Source organism: Fusarium redolens, assembly GCF_020744475.1.
Source record: "Fusarium redolens strain MPI-CAGE-AT-0023 chromosome Unknown BKA55scaffold_2, whole genome shotgun sequence".
In the NCBI taxonomy this organism is placed as follows: Eukaryota; Fungi; Ascomycota; class Sordariomycetes; order Hypocreales; family Nectriaceae; genus Fusarium; species Fusarium redolens.
In genome coordinates, this window is record NW_025763665.1 from 1,635,298 (window position 1) to 1,655,892 (window position 20,595).

Sequence of the window (20,595 nt, forward strand, 5' to 3'; positions counted from 1 at the left end):
ACATATCGACGCGATGAGGTAGAAAATCCTTTCATTGACCACACCATGTATTCATAACAACGTGCTGATACTCCTACCCAGTTGGAAGCTTCATCTTTACTTCATCTTTTGGAAAAGCCTGCTCTTCCACGTCCAAACCGGACACTCGGTGGGACAAAGGACAGCGATGACATGGCACCTGTAAGATCTACCATCTCTGTGTCCACGGGCTTGTCCTTTTCCTGCTTCTTTTCCACATTCTGCAACGCTGGTGACTTTAGTGACTCTTTTGATTTGTCTTCCGGCTGTAAAGAGACATTCTCGCCCTCCATGAGACTAGCGCGACGTCGAGAGTTCTTGATAGCTTGCGAGTTGGTCGATGACCGGCGGCGATGGTGACTGCCATCATTTAGCAGGGACCGCCTACCGTCAATGCCGTCTCTTGTGACGGCGAAGAAGAAGTTCTTTGGATACATGTGCTTGTCGATGAGATGCATACGCCTCTTCTGATACGTCATGCACTTACGCTCACATCCCTCGACAAAGCACGAGTACTGCAGCACACGGGTCAGTTGCAGACTCGTAGCGGTTGATGACAACCAGGTCATGGGACTTACAGTATGCTCGCCTTGTTCCCGCTTGACAGTTACTAAAGGGTCGTGGTATTCTTCAATATGGACGTTGAGCAGATGTTCGCTGGGGAAGTTCTTGTGGCATTCAAGACACCTGTTAGTATGAGACTTGTTGTAATGGACCTCGTATTCGTCGTAGGACCTGAAGGCCAGGGGCTCCCTGTGCGGAGGCAAGTTGCATCTCATGGCTATTGTATTCTCTTCGTCGTCGATAGCAGATTCAAGCTGAGTCACTTTTGATACTGGACGTAGGGACGGTTCCGGTTTTGTCTGTTCAGAATCGGAATCTAGCTCTTCTTCGAGCTCTCGTGAGCGCTTCATCCTTTGTTGTGAGCTTGATTGGAAAGGTAGAATTACTTGAGAGCTGTGTCCAGAGGATGCAAAGCGGTGAGTACAGGGTAGTGAGTCTTTAAGAGCTGGTGATGCTGTTATAGATTGTCGAGACGAACTGGCAATGTGCCTATGCTCTCGCTGGGCGCAGTATAAGTCAACTTGACAGGTATCTAGGTAGGTATGGATAAATTCCATATGATGATATTGCCAACTGTTGTGACATGTACTAAAGGTCCTATATCCATTTGGAGGTGAGTGGCAGCTTATCCAGTGATATGTGGTGGGGTCTACCTTGTCAGGCGCTAAACCAGTTGACGAACTGGATGCCCTGGGTGAGGGGCAACTTTTACAGCCCCAGCAATGAATAAATGGTTTACTAGGCCTCACAATCTAGTTGGAAGCCGGTACTGGGAGCACGGGCCTTTCTTTGAGGTTTAGGTTAGTAAAATCTATTGAATCATCATGAACACAGGCTAACAGTTTGCCTTGTACAGTAATATCGATTTTTTATTGTTTATTGCCAGAGTACATGGTACTATTGAATTTGCACACTTCAATGTTGATCGCGTAAACCAACAGAAGAGTTAAATTCTAAATGGACAAAATACTTAGGACTGTAAGATCTTGCGGTATATGATATTGAGATTTACGTAGACTTTAAGAAGATACAGCGAGCCATATGTAGTCATTGGTTGGAATAGCCCGCAGAAAGCTACTCTCGTGATTGATAAGGTAGTTATGCGTTCACTGTTGAAGCTTGAGGCGAGAACGATGTCATACTACCTTACGTACTTAAGTAAGGTACCTTAGGTAAGGCATGTATTTCCAGGGGTCCAAATGAGATCCGCCACAGCGAGTAAAACGTGAGGTTAGTAGGCACTCGTTCGAATCTATCCAATCCGAAGTAACCAACAGGGCAATAAGACACAAGCACCACCACTGACTGGGCTCCAAAATCTTGTGCCTTGGAAAGACTGCCCAGCCTGACCTGACCTGACCTGACCTGACCTGACTTGACCTGAACCTTACCTTGAGGGGTTCGGTTCATTCAACTTCTCATCACTCCGAGGTGTCACAGTGATACTTTTCTCCCCCTTCTCTTCCAACTTACGTTCACTAAAGTTACGCTTGGGTCTGCAGCGCAATTAACAACAGACCTGCAGTATAACTCGGTCGATTATTATTGCGCGTGTTTACTTTGCTTTGCCTTATTTTACTTTACCGTATACTTTACTTTACCCTTCTCTTCCAACTTACTTAACCCGCCCCTCCCTCCATCTCTTCGCCAATGTGTGTCTTCTCGGCCAACGATTCCATTTTCGCGAGCCGAGTCTGGTGCCAGTGCCAAACCTCAATCTCAACCCAACGACCCGATCTGCGAATGAGTTATGGACCGAAAGCCTTTCCATGATCCCATACCAAAGAAAGCATGAACGAGTCGATTTTCAGTTCGATACCGACGCTCTAGAATTGTGCCGCGACACCTTTCGTCCTGCCCTTTACCCCTGCGCATCCGTGTCCGCCTGCGTCAACCTCGAGTCCACAAGGTTTACGTCCCGATCCTACCGACTCCGCGATCATGGAATCCGAGACCGCGACGTCGACCGTCCAGGCCGCAAAACCGGAGCATACGGATCTCTCTGGTAAGGCCAGACAAACGTGGCGGTAAGTTGGATGTCCTCACTCACACGATACATGTGAAAGAGCCATTCAGTCATTGATTTGCCTCGTGTGACTATACCCCGCCAAAAAAAAAAAAAAAAAAGAAAAAAAAGAAAGAAAGAAAGAAAACAACCATGATTTCATCGGCTTGCGCAAACACCACATACTGATTGCTTGCCCATACCCAGTTAGCACACAGAAGCTGACATTCTCTAGCTCGGCAGTCAAACTGCGAAAGCAACTGACAAAGCACATGGAAAAGCTTCCAAAAGATAACAACTCTGGCGTTGACATCTCCCAGTTCGAGACGATGGATACGGTTCTGGATAAGTGAGGAAGACCGCATGCGGCTTGCTGCGCTCATGAGGCTAATTCATAATCCCCATCAAACAGATTCCGCCTTGCCTGTGTGCAAACCATCTATCTCGACTTTGAGTATGCTGTCGCCGAGCGTACCGACCAAACTATGTGGTTGGTGCATACTAGTATCAACAACGAATATCGACGAGCCCTGGTTCGCCTCCGACACCTGGCGCAAAATTCGGACAAGCAAAGGACCGATAAGATGGCCAACGAAAAGCGCAATGGTGACAAGGACAAGAACAAGGGAGAGAAACAAACCACCCCAAAGCAGAAGGGTGACAAGCGCAATGTGGAGCGACGGAAGTTTGGGGACAAGTATCTGGGCTTTCTTCATGTTGCTCAGGAGTTCTACAAGGGATATGTCCAGCGCCTCTCTGCACGATACGACATCCCTGAGTTAAAACGCATTGCTCAAGGCGTCGAGGCTGACGGATCCCCCAGCAGCGATGTCATCAGTCCTGTTCCCGATTCGATCTATCCAATGGTCATCAGCTCTTGTCACTTCACTCTCATCTGTCTCGGCGACCTGGCGCGCTATCAGGTTCAGTCAGGCCTGAAAAAATCGAGCTACAAGATCGCACTGGCCTATTACAGTCTTGCTCACGATCTGAAACCCGATTCCGGTTTCCCGTTCCACCAGATGGGCATGATTAGCCTCGAGGAAGGCAAAGATTTAGATATCCTCTACTACTTTTACCGGAGCATCGCAACTGCCGATCCTCATCCCAATGTGAAGCAGAATCTTGAGTCCAAGTTCAAGGGCTATTTCCAGCCGGATAAGAACCCGCCTAAGAAGCAAGCACGTGGACCGAGCGATGCATTCGTCACCTGGTTTACCAAGCTTCATGCTTCCTACTACAGGGACGAGACCATGGCAGGCAGCGGAGAGCTTGAAAGGGAAGTCCTTCATCGGCTTGATATGGCTTCTAAGAACCCCGACTATTCTGAGGTTCTATTCAGGATGTCCCTGATCAACATGTCGAGCTACTTCATCGCCACTCAGAAATATACCGGTAGGTCTGCTGGTCATATAATGCTTTACTGTAATTTCTAATACAAAATAGAGGCACAGACACAGGCAGCTTCACGCTTTTGTCACCATACCTTGCGCATCAACGCTCAATTTATTCTTGCATTTTGCTCGGCACTCATCTCTGAGCTCACCAATATTGTCGGCCGCGAGAATCCTGCTTCCGAGGACCCAGCAACGGCCAAATCATCCCCCGTGATCGAGGCACTTCTACCTCTGCTTCGTATATATGGCATGTGGCTGGCTGCACGCCGTCAGGAAATATTCGCGGCTGGTAAAGCTCTTGGCACCGTACTGCCAGATATGATGAAGGCCATCTCAAAGGTCCTCTCATTGCTATGCAACGAGACATATACCCAGGAAAACCTGGCCTCATGCCCATATCTTCTCGCGGAGGATGTTCAGACTCAAGGTCTGCTCCCCCTTGCTCCGGACCAGGTTCCTCAGGCTTGCCGATCGTACTTTTCTGAGAGCGGCGGCTTGAAGCCAAGACTGTCATTCCGAGAGAGACGACTCGGCCCTTTCCAGGAGACACTGGCAAGAATCTTGGACATACTGCGATGCGCCTACTTCCTGGCTGAGGACAACTTGTGCCCTCTTGCCGTCCACGTCTCCGAGAAAGGCCTTGTTTTTGAGTACAAGGAAGTGCCTATCGCGAACGAAGATACTTCCCAGCCGATGTCGATTGTGAATTCTCCCGTGGGGGAAATCAAGAGCAACACCAGGACCGCAAGTCGACATCGCACCGTCTCGGAGAACTCACAAACAGAGAACCGACTTGCGTCCAAGGTGGACACGAGGAGGTCTTTTGTTACATCTATTGAGACACAGCCTCCCCATGAGCAGTCTGTACCTGACGATGCTGATAACACTGTTATCAACATGCTTGCTCCTTTCCTTAGGCCCCCTACCCCTGAGCAGGCCCAGTCTGGTCCCCGCTTCACTGATGAGACCTCATACGGAATGCACAGCATAACTGCGAACGAGGTCTTCGGGATGCTTCAGGCCGACACTAGCCCTACCACAGGCTCCATGCCTGCTGGCAAGTTTGAACCTCTTCCCTGGGACTGGGTCTACACCCCTACACCTCACAAGGGTAACGATGCCTCGGTCTCATACAAGGATGCTTTCGAAGCTCCCATTAGTCCCAACTTTTCTGCACGGAAAATGTCACGAACTGTCAGCACATTCGAGGACCCCTTCACCAATCCTACCCCTCAGCTACCAACCATGCCGACTCCCCGAGCTGGCAGTGGCATGGTGGCAAGTCCTCGTGTTAGCTCAGCTGCCGAAGAGGCCCATCGCAACAACTTGCTTCAAACTTTCAGTAGCTCTAGCGCCCCTCGTACTTCGGTGTCCAGCCAATGGGGTCAGAATCACAACCGCACGTCCACTGAGACAGCAACTCAATCATATGGTCATCACCAAGCCCCGAACGGCTACGCTACATCTCCCTCTTTGTCTGCGTTCTCCCACCCAAGCAGCTTGTATCAAGGCACACCTGCTAATGGGGCTACTTTCGGCATGCCGACTGGAGCTGGCTATATGGACATGAGCCGCTACGATCGAAATCGCATTCAGGACCCTGCACCATCCTCGTCAGGCCGACGTTTCCAGATGGATGAAACGACATCCAGTTATGATGCCGCCATCCTGCAGGCTGCCTTTTACGGCAATAAGTAGAAGCATGGGCTGTTCTTGTATGTGATCTTATCTAGTCGCCGCCGTGGAACTTTGGGTATCCCAATCTGCGCAATCTTTAGTCGAGTGTTGCGCTTTTACAAACGTCTCGTTCCTGGTTTAGACCACTCGGGACGGAATATGATTGATTGCATAGTCGACAGTTCGCTATAAAGCACCTGCACATGTCCCAGCATGGAGTACTGGTCTTTGGGAATCCGTCAGCTTTCGAAGATGCCGACGACATAATGAATCAGTTTTACAGGTGCAATGTCGCCTGGCTTACCTGATCTGCTCTATGTCATTGGATCTCGTGCGATAGCTGATGAGTTTGCTCGCCAACCGGTTCAAAATTAGTCGGTATTCATCCAGTCTGGTGGTATAGACACCGTTCGTCGGTGCAAGATCTTGGGTTTTAAAGCAACAAGTCATTCATTTTATATTCACTCGGATAATATGCTTGGCAAATACTCGATATCGTGGAGGATACCATGCCGCTCAATGCGCTTGGGAGCCCTCAGTTTGGGGTATATTCTCCCTTTGGATGTAAACGCCGTTGTTGAAACCGTTTCCCTTTTCCCCAGCAACGCCGAACCACATTCAATCATTCAAGAAGGATGTGCAATATGAGTTGTTAATAGATTTAAGCAGCCTGGTAGGTTTGCTTGGGGAAGGGGTATCTGCACGAGAGTTAGTTGAGGTTTGTTATCATGTTACTGGGATTGGTGCCCTGGTAAAGGAGCTATTGCTGTTGATAGGAAAGATAGGTAGAGGAATGAAGCAGTAAATTTTGGGAAGACAACTTGGCAGTAATGGTGCACGGGGGTGAACTTACGAAGGTCCAAGCTCCTGGATGCTCAAACGAGCGAGCCACTGGCCCATGTCAATGCTGGTTTCGAGGGGCTTGTTCTGGAGGATACCAGCCAGGAGACCACCAGCAAAGGCGTCACCAGCACCGTTGGTGTCGTTGATCTTCTCCTTCTCGATAGCATGAACGGGGAACTCCTTAATGTCGTCCTCACCCTGGATAGCAACCAGAGTAGGGTCGGTACCCTGAGTGACGATGGCAACTCGCTTTCTCTTGGCATTTTCCTTGGGAAGGTTGGCGAGGTGCTTGACAACATCCTTGGGCTCCTTGCTAGGGAGGTCGTGGGACTCGGCGTAGGCGGCGGCCTCGGTCTCGTTACCGATGATGTAGTCCCAGTAAGGGGCGCTGGCATCAACAACCTCCTTGAAGAATTGGGGGATGAAAGGAGCAGACAGGGAGAGAACAAAAGGCTTGTTGTGCTCAGCAGCCTGCTTGGCGAGCTCCATAATGGCGGGAGGGCAGACTGATGTGGGTTAGCATTGACATAGTATTTGTGACGTTCGTGGCCGAGCTCGTACCAGTGAAGTGGAAGCCACCAACGTAGTAGACCTCAGCGTTCTCAACGAGCTTCCAGATCTCGGGCTTCTTCAAGTGGTCGAGATCGTAGTGGTTAGCAGCACCAAGATCTGTGCACAAGCTTCGGTTGTGGCCAGTGATGATAGCACCACACCGGCCAGTCTTCTCCTTGGGGTCGACACGGTACTCAACACGGAGACCAGCGGCCTTGACAGCATCGTGAAGGATAGCAGCATACTTGTCATCACCAGCACCACCGAGGTAGACGACACTGTTAGGAGGGAGGATGTACTGAGCACCTCGAGCACTGTTTTGGGCAGCGCCTCCAGCAATCAGCTTGGCATCGTAGTTGTTTAGGAGGTCTTCGTAAAGAGGGAGATGCTTCTCCTCTGCAAGGATGGCGTCGTTAGGCTTGAGGCCATACTTGTCAAGAAGGGCCTGGTCACCCTTGGCCTGGATGTCTGTATAGAACAAAAAGTGCCTGTCAGCAAGTGATCAAAATGGAGCAAATGGACGTAAGCGGGTAAAGCATCTGGTTGCAATTGAGGGGCATTGAGAGTTATTTCTGCTGGAATTGAAACGCAACTCACCGAGGAGAGGGTTCTCGAGACAAAGAAGAGAGTATTCTTTAACGGCAGACATCGTGCTTAACTGTCTTGTCTGGAAACGAAAACGAGATGATATAGATGAGGATAAAAAAGTAGATGAAGCTTCGGAGGGGAAGAGTTTGAGGTGAATGGAGGGGTCAAACGTCTTGGTCTTAGTGGGGTAGAAACATGGGGCGTGTTCATTCGGCAACCGAAAAGGAGCGATGCTGGAGAAGCTGCGAGTACACGTGCGGCGGCAGCTGGGAAGGAGGGTAGGAAGTTCAAATCGGAGAGTCGAAGATGGTCTTGCCAACATTTTTGCGTTGATTACGTGCCCGAATAGTAATTTAGAGGCCGAAATATCTAAACGATGAGAGTTTGTACTGTCAAAGTTACAAGTTCATGATCGACTAGAGAGCTCTTTGCTTAATATGAATGAATTCAATCAGCCATCATACGATCCAGATCTGGTTACCTCATCACAATCCGCATCATGATCCGGTGACCTCGCCGATACCTTGATTACCGAAAATCCCATGGCATATTAACTCGGTACTTGAGAGAGCATCGATATCACACAATGGAAAAAGACATTCCAATGAAGCGATATGATTGATGACGAGAAGCTGAGCTCATATCACTTTCATAACGAAAAACCTGATGTACATGATTGGACACACTCGCTGAATGGACATTATTTTAACCAAGCATGCTTCTCTCATGGAAGCCTTTTTTTGGTATTCGTGGTATCTCACTTCTTCGCTCACATCTTTCACAGAGAAACGGCCTTCAGATTTTTTTTTGCGCCAAATGCCATAGTACTTGCCCTCGGAGCTACCAGCCATCTGCTCTCGGCAGTACCTTCAATAGATGCAAGCAAGCCAGTAAACACCATCCCAATGAGACCATGAACCCAGCCACCACTTTACTCCTTTGTCTTCTGGGTACCACGGAGGAGACCCGTCCTTCTGGCGGCAATAAGACCGGCCTTTTGACCCTGGGCGGCGTATCGGGAGATGGTAGAAGCCTTACCAATATGTTGATGGTTACCCTGTGTCCATTGTCAGTTCTTCTGTCTCCATCACATAAATTCTGAAAATACGTACACCACCGTGAGGATGGTCGACGGGGTTCATGGCAACACCACGAGTCTTGGGCCAGCTGTTGCGCTTGACAGCGAACTTGTGCTTGGCACGAGAAGCCTCTGCGAGAGGTGTCAGTAATCCAATGTCTTATTCCGTTATCCTCTGAGAAAACATACTGAGGAGAGGCTTATCAGTTCGGCCACCGCCAGCGACGATACCGATCATTCCTCGGGAGCCGGAGTGGACGACCTTCTTGGCACCGGAGGGGAGCTTGATGCGGGTCTTGCCCTCATCAGGGTTGTGGCCGACAATGGTGATGTAGTTGCCGGAAGTGCGGCCGAGAGTGCCACGGTCACCGATCTTCTCCTCGACGTTGGAGACGACGGTACCCTCAGGCATCTCACCTAGGGGAAGGACGTTGCCGACGGTGAGAGCAGCCTTCTTTCCGGCGTAGATGAACTGGCCAGTGTACATGCCCTCGTTGGCGATGAAGGTCTCGGTGACCTGCTTGAATCGGTAGGGGTGGCGGAAGACGACCTTGGCGAGAGGGGCACCACGACCTGCGCAGACAATCATCGTTAGTTGTCGTTCCTCCATCATTGCATTTATACACAATTGTGCAATTTCCGTCAAAAAATTATCGGGAAGCTCATCGTTCGGGAAACTTGCCAGCATCGTGGACGATCTCGCGGACTACACCTCGAAGGTAGCCATGGCGCTCGGCATAGTCGAGGTTGCGGAACTTAGCAGGAGCCTTGTTCAGGCGCGTGTTGGCCGCTACTAGGCGTCAGTATTTTGATGTTTTCGATGTCGTGGAGAGGCTCGTTCGGTACTGACTGAAGATGGATCCACGACCCTTACGCTGGTTGCGAATAACTCTACCCATGGCGGCTCTTCTTCACGGTGTGAAAAGGAAAGGGTAGTCTGTGAAGCTGCGGGTTAGTATGAAAGATCGTGGGCGAGGAAGAAAGGAAGGGGAGGGGATATTTACCTGGCGATGGCCGCTTGGTGTGTTGTCAGAAAGGCTCGCGCTACTAATTTTGTGCGTCGTTCTTTCTCAGTTCACGGTGGACATCTGGTCACGTGGTAGGGCTCGATTGCTCTTTCCAATTTTCATTCTCAACTCGAATGTGGGGTCCCTGGTTAGGTACCTTACCTGAAGGCATGCTAGCAGGTACAATTCACTGTACCGCTCGGGGCAGCTCCATAAATTATCCGGTCTCTGCCATTGGATATTAGCGTGACGCGTGCTTAGCCAATCGACCTTTCGCCTCTCGACATCGTTCAAACTGAGCTGAGGTCATCACCAGTGATCATCACCACGACAGCGCAATCCTGGCCTGGTGCATGCTTGATTCTCAGCAATATCTCGTCTGCTCAAGAGTGCTAAATTGCACTACGTCGTTCTCGCAACGTACACTGTTTCGTCGGTATCCTTGATGCCGTCTTGAATAACCTGCTATCAATCTTGCGTTTCCTCCTGTTTGCATATGTGCCACGCATGGGCTTTCATGTTGCGTTGCGGAATGTTTGGAGCGGGGTGATACACTTTGGTGTTGAGGTGATTGAGGTTGACCAAGCGGTTGATTCATGATGAGCGACAAGGGGAGGACGGGGCGTTCAAAGTGGAATATTCCTAAGTGGATGCCCTCTGTGTTACGCCTTTGAACTTCGCGATAACTTCCGCGATATGTTTCTAGTGGGACATGTCCGTTATTGGCCCGTTATGACGGATAGCCTTTCGTCTTTGAGACAGATATTGAGTGTGGCGGGAAATTGCACCGCTTAACGCTACATGGCGGTGAGAGCACATGATCCTGATTCTCAGTATTTGGTTTTCTCACTCACGACTATGCGACTCATCTTTTAGACATGGCTTCGGCGACGCGTCCCAGAAAGGTTTTTGGCAATGCGGCAACTGGCACTATTCGAGGAGGTAGAACATCGGGGGTTGATTGGGTGCCGAAGTTCGTCCAGGGTGCTTGTTTGAAGATCATACGGACAAACTTGGCCAAGATGACGAAGAAGTGAAGGCGCTACAGCCTGTCTTGGCTCAACGCGAGAGCAAATCTACCTATGCGGAACTACTGCAGAGGGAAGGGATGAAAGTTGTGTCTGGTATACTACCAAACACCCCATTTGTTGGCATAATCTCTCCATGACATTGAAATGGAGATCTTGGTCCAGATTGTCCCCCAGAAGCTTCATGTAGGGTGCAAGAGGCGGTCACTGTCACGAGGGTGCAATAGCCTGGTTGCAAAGAGCTCTCGGTTGTGGGAACAACAAAGGCTGTTTTTTACATTGTTTCTATTGCCAGCTTGATTATTTAGATAGTCAATTGATATTTGTCTAGCCTATCAGGATTCACCAGCCTAATCTGCGGCTCTTCAACAAGGCTAGTGTGTGCTTGTTCCGTGTCAGAGCCCAAGTTACGTCGTTCCTCCTTCTCCCCACACTCATCTCCATCTCCATGTCAACCTCACATCAACAAACCACACAAAAAATGTCGGCCGAAGACGACTCCTCCGACCTCTCTTCGCTCTCTTCGTTGTCGCCTGCGCCTTCTGATATTGAGTTGGACGAGCCAGTCGAAGAGCCAGTCGCCAAACCCAAAAAGGGTATCCAGAAATACTTCTCCAAGGCTACAGACAAACCAGCCAAGGAGGCTTCGCCGCCACTACGAAAACGCTCACCGTCGCCCCCTCATGAATATGTATTGGCAGATAATCCAGACATTGCAGTATGTGTCTCTCTTTCATATGGCTGTCTCCTTTTCACAATTTTCTCTTCAACCGTTCAGCGCGTGTCGCAGCTGTTGCGACGCGCTGCAGTCGCGCATTGGACTTCACGAGTATAAGCTAACAATTACAGTTCATTGTGATGTTCAGAAGTCGATTCAACGACGCATTCCCTAAATCGCTTGCCCATTTTGGCCCACAAGAACTCGAACGTGATATTGTCGAACCTATTCCTGGCGATCGAGCGGAACATTTCCTTTGCGCGTTGCTGGGGTTACTATTGAATCGCAAGCAAGATGTCAAGTATGGCAGGACCCCATGTCGCAAGAAATAATGCGCTAATCAATACAATTAGGCCTGGCCATTACGGTCGCGCTTTGGAGGATGCTGTCAGTACTCACAAGAACCAATGGGCACCTGCTTGGGAGGACAAGAGCCCTTTGTCTGGCGGCGCAACGTTCACCTCGATGAACCCTACGCAACGAGTGCGTATTAGCAAACCAACCCTCGAGACTGTCCCTAGTACTAACGTTGATAAAGCTTACACTCCTACGATATCTAATTCTTTGGACTCTTTCATCCTCCGAAACCGTGAAAGGACTTATCAACCAATCATACAAGCAAAACCGCCACGAAGATGATACGAACCAGCCTCGATCGGTACAGCCTTGGGGATCAGACGGAGACAAGCGCCGCTATTTCCTGATTGAAGGACAAGACGATACAGCTTTTCGTGTTTACAGAGAGAGTAATCCTGCTGGGACCAGCAGAACATGGTGGAGCGTTGCTGGTACTATCGAAGAGCTCAAGGCTCTTGCTGAGAAGCTCCAGGTTAAGGATGGTGGACCAAAGGCTACAAAGCTAGCTCAGAAAATGTTCTCTGCGGTCCCCCGATTCGAAGCCGGCGAAGATGTTAGTTATACAGACCTGGCTGTGGCACCAAGCACGGGTTCTGCCACAGCTCTCAACTCGACTACACTACTGACACTCTATAGAAACGTAAGCGCCGTGATTACAGACAGGCGCGCAAGGAACAGTTCAAGAGACCGGAACCTGGGTTTTCTCTTTATGAGGGTCGGACTCGAGGTAAGAAGATGAAGTATACATACTCCGATGACGAAGACATCTTCACCACCGACTCGACAACTCGACGATCTACCCGCAACACTGGAACTCATACCCCAGCAGAGACTGGTCCTGTCACCACCGCGAGCGGCCGACAGATCAAGGCACCAACACGGCTGAACCCCACAACTGGAAGCAGTGCTCCAGGCAGTGTACAGGGAGACACCTCTGAGGTTGATAGAGAGCAATCCGTTGGTCCGACGGGACGACCTCGCCGATCGGCAGCAGTAAATCACGGCACAACCGGCTGGGCCGAGAACAACAAGGGGCCCCGGCATAACGCCTCTGATGATTCTGAGGACGAGAGCGAGGCCGATTTCGGGGATGACGAGGAAGATGTCGACGAGCATGTGCCTGAGGAATCAGAAGACGAAGACGATTTCGACGAAGATGAAGTTATGATGGACGATGACCTGGAAGAGACAAACCGAAGTCTGGTTGTGAAACTTTCCGTGACACCACCAAAGTTGCGGAACGTCCTGGGACCCAACTCACAAGCCGGAAACAAACTACCAACGCCAAGCTCTGATAAGGGAGGTGAGGAGCATCAATTAGGAGAATCGCCTCTTGTTGAGATGCAGGACGCCCCAGAAGCTACGTCCAGCAAGGAAGCTGAGGCTGCAGCACAACAATCTCCCACCCCAAACATGAACTTTGCTGAACGCAACAACGCAAGCCCAGCAGCCCTACATGCGACGTCTCTGGCTTTTAGAGGGAGCCCAGAAAAGACGCATGCGCAACCAGTCCCTCGCCCTCTCGATGTTGGGGCAAATCACGAGTAGGGACAGGAGATTTGACACTATACGTTTTTGTTGGAGTTGGGGAACTAATGGTTCATATGGCATAAAGCCAGCGACGCAAAAGGTTAGCGATATGGCGGAATGGAAATGCAGTATTAAAAGAAGCAAGTTATTGAAGGCATCGAACTTGCGTGTGCCTATAAACTGGGTTCTCTAGAGGTTCAAAGTGATGCCCGACGGACAACAGTATCTTGACCCATCGAGGGCTTGAGATGGGCAAGTATGTCAGCATAGCGAGGCATATTAGTTATTATACCAATGTCAAGCTATATGCGACCGTATAGATATCTAATTCTCTCATGACGGCAGATGTCACTTAGAGTGGTGCATTCGAGGAGAGCAGAAATAGGCGATGCGTGATATAGTCGATGATCAAGGGATAGACTCTGAGAGCCGAAGACTTTGTCAACGCACCTACTGAATGATAAGTCGATGTTCAAGGTTTCGAAATGACAGAAACCATGCTAGATGAAAGGCCTTGATAGGCGCTCCGGACTTGCTCTTCGGATGTTGCACAATTATTGTTTGTCATTTTAGCTTAGTAGATCATACATGGCAATGGTATCGGCCTCCTGAGTATTATGTGTAGTCTTTTCATATCCCGATCTCATCAACCTCTCTTAGAATGGGTAGGTATCTTCCCTTACATAACAGGTTAGCTAAAATAAAGCATGGCCATGGATTCATTCAATGACCTACAATTGTTGACTCCCCACCACCAGCGTCTTACTCGCGCACCTAATGTGTTACCGTGCAATCGAGCATTTCTGTTCCAATGTTGCCAGCCACAGAGGAAGAGGTTGTACACTAAGCCCTGGGTCAAGGGCATGATGATCTGGCACTGTGTTAGCAATCAGAAGCTCTGATGCTCTACATATACATGCCTGATCCCTCGTTGTAATCAACGCCACCTTCCACCATGTATCCGCCTTGGAGATACTTCGAAGATAGCTCTGCTCGAAGCGCAGATCTGGCAGAGGAGGTAGATGAGAATGTCTGGGCGCCGGTCGGAGAACGCTGTAGGGAATGTCCTCTTCTTCATCGTCATCGTCGATCCCATCGTCGTGCTCGTGCTTGGCGTGCTCTAGGGTCACAGGTTGTCTTCTCTCAGCTGCTGTGGGCGGGTTGGTATCGAGAGCAGGATCTGGATGTCGTTCGATGCTTGCAGCCTGGATAGTGGCGGCAAGCTCTGTGGGAGCCGAATCCATATTTGGTGTGTGTATTCTCGACTCGAATTATGGTGTCAGACTGGTGTTTTCGAGATGCCCCGGATTGTTGTCGCCGGACGGGTAGTAGATACCTTGACAGTGGTGCTGATAGTCGAATGTGAGGTACTAGTGATTGACGTCGCATGGCCGAGCTGCGGAACGTTACTGCCAGGCGGTAGACTAGCGTGTGGAGGTGGTGGGGAATGTCTGATTGGTCCGAGATGACCTTGGATGGATAAGAAGCTCAAGACTTGAATTGGATATCAGACATCCATTATTTTACAGCTCCAAATCATTGACCTACAGCTGCAGATAAGAATGAAATATTATGCCTTGACCATACAAACTAGGCAGGGTCACACATAGGAAAGTAGATTCAATTTCTGGAACAATCTGCGTGGACTTGAGTTAACAAATCTGGTCTGTATCAATAAGCCATGACTCTTTCGTACTGTAGACCTATAGGTGTAAGGTGAATCGCCTCGTCCCTGTCCGCTTCACAGATGTCCCTCGGACGTGACTTCTACAACTCTCTCAGGGCCCGAGTTTAATGTATACAAGTTACATAATATGATCTGAAGCCTGAAACGTCCAAGGCACATATAGGCGCACCTTGGAACAGTATCAAGCTTGAACTAGCCCTATAAGGTCTGCGACCAATGTAGAACTCTCGACATCTGCCCATAAATTGATTGGTAGGTGAATTTGCGAGAAGGTCTAGGTATGAATGATGAGTGTTATGATCAGCCAACGGTTACTGGGGTCTATGCAATCGTGTGAGTCAACCTTTATTAAAGTAGATGAGACCTGAAACAATTGGAATTATACAAGGTCAACGTGCTTTTCAAGAGATGATGCAGTGTGACATGTAATGGCTTTTAAGGTTGTCAGCATAGACGTATGCGGACATGGTGTAAATCAAGGATAGGGCTGAAGGTTGGTTAGAAGAGATGATCGGCATTAGGCCCCATCATAGCCTGTAATCAAACAACCCCTTCTTTATCGTAACTCGAAGTCATTCTCACTCATAACCTTGATGATAGTATTTTGCTCTGAGGATGAGCTTCTGCAGTGGCGTTGTTCAGTGTGACATTCCAGCCGAGCAAGTGGTGGATGCTGATATGAACTGAATTGGTGTAAGTCCAGTACACTAATTCACATCTGTTCGATTGCTCACATATTCTATTTATGTTGTATTGCCCTTCGTGATTACAGCTGCAATCTCGGTGATTGTGGCCGTCATGGCCGTCCTCAAACGTGGTATACCCAAGCAGCAGTATATGCGAGTCGATGAGGAGGTCCTCTATTGGATCGGGGTCAGGAAACCTGCCAATGACTCCCCTAGTAACATTGGCTATCAGCCTCTTCTACTCGCGTTGAGTGATCAAATGTTGGCTGTTGGGCTGTGCTATCTCATCGCCATGTATGCACAAGTCTGCAAGGTATCACTCTACTCCTTCTTTATCGGCGCTCAGCTGGGCTATTTATCATCCACTGTTCACTTATGCAGGCTGCTAGTGCTGAAGTCATATTTCAGAAAACATCCAAAGCAAGCACTCTTGCGTGGTGGCTTGATGATACTATTCCTGGGACTCCTCATGGTAAGCCTGATCCTAGAGTTCATTACACTACCCGAGCCGCGCAACAGGCTATTCCTCTGCGGCCTTCACTATCCGGCATCAACTCGTCTAGAATCAATGGGTGTCAGATGTTTCTCAATTGCTGTGATGCTGGCCTTTGTCTACTGGAACGCTTTTCGATCGATCAAACTGGACAACTCTCTAAGATACGAAGTCGAGAACAACACTTCCAAGAACACGATTCTGCGATGGATATACTTGGGCGGTCAACGAGAGGTAGACTTTCAAGAGTACTTGGAACAAAAGGAAGAAGATAAGCGCCAACGAAATCGAAAGAAGGCGGCAACTGGAACGAAGCACTGGGTTTTGGAAACCCTTCAACATCGTGACACCGCTTATTGTGGCCGAGATGGCTGCCTCAGTTCTGTTTGAGTTGCTGGTCGCCATCTTCTCCTTTTCAATTGCCTTGTACACACTGGTCACTGGTATTTTCTATCAAGGTGCCGACATCAAGCCGCTATTGACCGCGAGCTTTGGGCAGATTATGCCTATGCTGCTTCTTATTGTTATTGCTCTGACAGCAGTCGAGGTTGGCAGTGAGTCTGTCACACAGAACTTGAGTTTTGCGACACTGACTGAAATGACCTATAGCAATCAAGAACTTTCGGAGAATTGAGATTGAGATCGATATCGAGATGAAGAAACATGCCGCCCTATTTCACAATGCTCCAAGAGGAGGTCCGGGACTAGAGAGCGATGCTGTGCTCTCGAGCCGAGTACAGTCGTTCAACTTACAGAACAGCATGGCCGGCGCTGCAGAGGATATGTCGTTGCAAAACCCACCTAAAACCTATGGGACCTCAGTATTGCCTATGGCTGCTGCATCTCATAGTCAACCAGACCTCTCAGGCACTGCTGGCTTTGGCACAAGAGTCGACTCAATGACCAGATGGATGGCACCAAGGAGAACGATTGCAATAGAATTAGAAGAGGGGAAAAGGGTAGGTCGCTCTTGTTTTCCATTTCTCGTGCCTCCTTTCAAGTGTTGTACACGTACTAATATGTGCCAACCAGTGTCTGCTTCATGCTGCCGAGTCAACTTTGGATCTTCTTGATATTGCTCTCAGAAGCAAAAGGAATAACCTATGCTGCGATCTGCCTTGTTCTCTTCCTCTTGGCTGGATATTTTGTTGCATGCTTTCTCTTCTACCAGTATGTGGTGCCAGTTACAGCAGGGATACTCATCATAGGAGGCATATTTGTCCTTCTTCGAGGCGTGCGAGGCATCCACAGAGTAAGAAGTGATAGGATTCAGAAGGAAAGGCAGATATGATGCAGGTCATGCACCATAATAGGATGACATTTGTTGATTCATACTACTTAGGCGTAGAATTTAAGTTTGTTGTGGGATCATATTCTCGTTATACAGTCAGTCATGAAGCACACCGAGTTACACTCATTAAACAGCCGCCGTTTTCCACAAACATCCAAGACCGAGGCAAACCTACAGGCAGCAACAGCCCATGATTCAGAAAGTCGGGACTGCGCTGTCAGCAGTGAATATAATAGAGACCCACTCGGGTACCAATGATCTCAAGCAAAGTACTTTAGAATGTAGCGTCCTCGAGGCAAAATCGAAGTTACGTACTAGGTAGATAGTGAAAGTGTGAAGTGCATTGACTTCATTGCCCCAATTAAGCAACAAATCAAGGTGGGTTGTGTGTTCTGTGGCGTGTGGGTGCCTCACTAGGTCATCGCTCACTGCACGAAAAAATCTGGCACTAACATCCAACTTTTGGGATCTTCAGGCTCCAGAGTCCAGTCCAGAATTAATAGTTCCACGACTCCCAGACTCTCGAGGAGAAATCTCTACCGGAATAAAACCACTCACATACAAAGGTCTGAGCTAAGTACAGTTCAACCGCCAAAATGAGTGACGCTCAGGCGAACGAGGCCGAGAAGAACGTGAGTCTTATCCTTATCCCAACCCTCGAATGCCCCTCTTCTTTTCTCGTGTCGTGCGTTGCCCCGCGATCGAAGAAATTAACGTCTCGCCCATCGACAAAGTTCAAAAACAATGACTGACGGCATCTGTAATAGATTGAGATCTGGAAGGTCAAGAAGCTGATAAAGCGTCTTGAAGCCGCCAGAGGAAATGGAACCTCAATGATTTCCCTCATTATCCGTAAGCCGTTCTCGTCAGACAACCTCCCCAAAACACGCACTAACTCGTCTGCCCTTTTAGCTCCCAAGGATCAAGTCTCTCGAGCAGCCAAGATGTTGGCTGAAGAATACGTACGGCTTCAAGTTCCTCTCGAAATTCCCCCATGACGACACTAACAACCCCTCAGGGTACCGCCTCCAACATCAAATCTCGAGTCAACAGACAGTCTGTCTTGTCCGCCATTACCTCGACCCAGCAGCGTCTCAAGCTGTACAACAAGGTCCCCCCGAACGGTCTCGTCGTCTACTGTGGTGAAATCTTGACCCAGGAAGGCAAGGAGCGAAAGGTCAACATCGATTTCGAGCCCTTCAAGCCCATTAACACCTCCCTCTACCTGTGCGACAACAAGTTCCACACCGAGGCTCTGGCCGAGCTGCTCGAGTCCGACCAGAAGTTCGGTTTCATCATCATGGATGGTAACGGTGCCCTGTTTGGAACTCTTAGCGGCAACACCCGTGAGGTCGTCCACAAGTTCTCTGTCGATCTTCCCAAGAAGCACGGTCGTGGTGGTCAGTCCGCTCTCCGTTTCGCCCGTCTGCGAGAGGAGAAGCGTCACAACTACGTTCGAAAGGTTGCTGAGTTGGCTGTTCAGAACTTTATCACTGCTGACAAGGTCAACGTTGCTGGTCTCATTCTTGCTGGTTCCGCCGATTTCAAGAACGACCTCAACGCCTCCGACATGTTCGACAACCGTCTTGCGACCAAAGTTATCAAGGTTGTTGATGTTTCTTATGGTGGTGAGAACGGTTTCAACCAGGCTATTGAGCTGTCCTCCGAGACTCTTGGCAACGTCAAGTTCATCCAGGAGAAGAAGCTCATCGGAAAGTACTTTGAGGAGATCAGTCAGGACACCGGCAAGGTTTGCTACGGCATTGAGGACACCCTCAAGGCTCTCGAGCTCGGAGCCGTCGAGACTCTGATTGTCTTTGAGAACCTTGAGATCACCCGCTGGGTTCTCAAAGACAGCAACGGCAGCGAGGTCATCCTTCACACCACCAAGCAACAAGAGCAGGCCAACCGTGACAAGTTCCTCGACAAGGAGACTGGCCAAGAGATGGAGATTGTTTCTCAGGAGTCCTTCCTGGAATGGATTGCGGAGCACTACAAGGACTTTGGTACCACTCTTGAGTTCGTTTCTGACCGATCCACTGAGGGCAACCAGTTCGTCAAGGGTTTCGGTGGTATCGGCGGTCTTCTCCGCTACAAGGTCAACTTTGAGCAGCTGGCTGACTTGAGTGACGACGATGAGTACTACGACGGTGAGTTGACATAGTCTTCGGGAAAGGAGAGCTCTCGATTCTAATCAGCAAACAGATTGACCAGCGGATCCCCTCGTTACCAGCGAGGGATCGACTCAAGTTCATCCGTCCATGTACAACAACAGTGCCATGCGCCCCGAGGCGCAGAGGTCGACCGATGCCGCGCCGATGTCAATCGCCCAGCACCGCTTGGTGGAGAGGGACAGTCTCGCGCCTCTCCATTCTTCCCGCCAGGCATCGCGACCCAGTCCGCTTCGCACAATGATGACGGCTTGAGTTATGATCGACGGGAATAGAGGTACATCTCAGACCCTCCAATTCTTGCACCTCAGGAAATCAGAATGTCAGGTCTAACGGCTGGTAGGCCCAACCATTAAAATTGAAGTATAGCGGTGGCACAGCGGCTAGGGGATCAATCTGGAGGGCCATCATGGATAACGCATCATATCGCGACGTCCGGCCTGAAGATTGTTGTTATTTGAGTAGAGTCGGCGTTAGCTGGCTACAAGGCTTGTCCCTGATTGGGCGTATATAGTCATGAGCAGGCACCACACGCCGGATCAACGAAATACTAGTCGTTTGCATGGCCATTGTTCTGAGTTGATGTGAAGTAATTTTATGTATCACCTAACTGAAAGCAGAGGGGGAGCCTTTTCCGTTCTGGTGGAAATATCCATAATTCAGGGGAACTCCCATTATACTTTACGATTTTATGAAATAAGGCTTACTAGCATTGTATAATATCGTATTGATACCGCGTATTCATGTGATATTAGCTCCCCGTTTCCGGTGTTTCTGGTCGCTGTGGGGGTCCGCGGATGCCCACCTAAGGTAGGTAGTAGTAGGTAGGTGTACCTTAGGTAGGTACCCAGCATGGGTGTGCTACGTCAATACAAGCTTACATGGGCTGTACCTAGAATACCTGG

At 49.4% G+C, this 20,595-nt stretch overlaps 8 protein-coding genes across 8 annotated transcripts; 4 read left to right on the forward strand and 4 right to left on the reverse strand.

Moving 5' to 3' along the window:
• Positions 1-101: 101 nt before the first annotated feature.
• Positions 102-932, reverse strand: BKA55DRAFT_533954 (uncharacterized protein; the record flags this gene model as incomplete). The annotated part of the gene is made up of 2 exons (XM_046189534.1): positions 102-533; positions 597-932. 2 exons carry the CDS (start codon positions 930-932, stop codon positions 102-104), a joined length of 768 nt encoding a protein of 255 aa, XP_046054987.1.
• A 1,992-nt stretch (positions 933-2,924) lies between these two features.
• On the forward strand, positions 2,925-5,720 carry BKA55DRAFT_166894 (uncharacterized protein). Its single transcript, XM_046184999.1, has 2 exons — positions 2,925-3,982; positions 4,034-5,720. Exons 1-2 carry the CDS (start codon positions 3,073-3,075, stop codon positions 5,680-5,682), a joined length of 2,559 nt encoding a protein of 852 aa, XP_046054988.1. The 5' UTR covers positions 2,925-3,072; the 3' UTR covers positions 5,683-5,720.
• A 602-nt stretch (positions 5,721-6,322) lies between these two features.
• Positions 6,323-7,705, reverse strand: BKA55DRAFT_501478 (Ribokinase-like protein; the record flags this gene model as incomplete). Its single annotated transcript, XM_046186832.1, has 4 exons — positions 6,323-6,359; positions 6,515-7,010; positions 7,066-7,524; positions 7,654-7,705. 4 exons carry the CDS (start codon positions 7,703-7,705, stop codon positions 6,323-6,325), a joined length of 1,044 nt encoding a protein of 347 aa, XP_046054989.1.
• Positions 7,706-8,575: 870 nt separating this feature from the next.
• BKA55DRAFT_589629 (translation protein SH3-like domain-containing protein) lies at positions 8,576-9,621 on the reverse strand (the record flags this gene model as incomplete). Its single annotated transcript, XM_046194966.1, has 5 exons — positions 8,576-8,701; positions 8,757-8,854; positions 8,912-9,295; positions 9,405-9,512; positions 9,573-9,621. 5 exons carry the CDS (start codon positions 9,619-9,621, stop codon positions 8,576-8,578), a joined length of 765 nt encoding a protein of 254 aa, XP_046054990.1.
• A 1,617-nt stretch (positions 9,622-11,238) lies between these two features.
• Positions 11,239-13,380, forward strand: BKA55DRAFT_589630 (uncharacterized protein; the record flags this gene model as incomplete). Its single annotated transcript, XM_046194967.1, has 5 exons — positions 11,239-11,475; positions 11,607-11,776; positions 11,829-11,958; positions 12,014-12,385; positions 12,469-13,380. 5 exons carry the CDS (start codon positions 11,239-11,241, stop codon positions 13,378-13,380), a joined length of 1,821 nt encoding a protein of 606 aa, XP_046054991.1.
• Positions 13,381-14,144: 764 nt separating this feature from the next.
• BKA55DRAFT_684440 (uncharacterized protein) lies at positions 14,145-14,606 on the reverse strand (the record flags this gene model as incomplete). Its single annotated transcript, XM_046198640.1, has 2 exons — positions 14,145-14,233; positions 14,279-14,606. 2 exons carry the CDS (start codon positions 14,604-14,606, stop codon positions 14,145-14,147), a joined length of 417 nt encoding a protein of 138 aa, XP_046054992.1.
• A 1,241-nt stretch (positions 14,607-15,847) lies between these two features.
• BKA55DRAFT_589631 (uncharacterized protein) lies at positions 15,848-17,837 on the forward strand (the record flags this gene model as incomplete). Its single annotated transcript, XM_046194968.1, has 6 exons — positions 15,848-16,476; positions 16,526-16,782; positions 16,838-17,187; position 17,261; positions 17,317-17,405; positions 17,805-17,837. 6 exons carry the CDS (start codon positions 15,848-15,850, stop codon positions 17,835-17,837), a joined length of 1,359 nt encoding a protein of 452 aa, XP_046054993.1.
• A 278-nt stretch (positions 17,838-18,115) lies between these two features.
• On the forward strand, positions 18,116-19,945 carry BKA55DRAFT_500368 (uncharacterized protein; the record flags this gene model as incomplete). The annotated part of the gene is made up of 5 exons (XM_046186747.1): positions 18,116-18,151; positions 18,287-18,371; positions 18,432-18,481; positions 18,538-19,669; positions 19,734-19,945. 5 exons carry the CDS (start codon positions 18,116-18,118, stop codon positions 19,943-19,945), a joined length of 1,515 nt encoding a protein of 504 aa, XP_046054994.1.
• Positions 19,946-20,595: the final 650 nt, after the last annotated feature.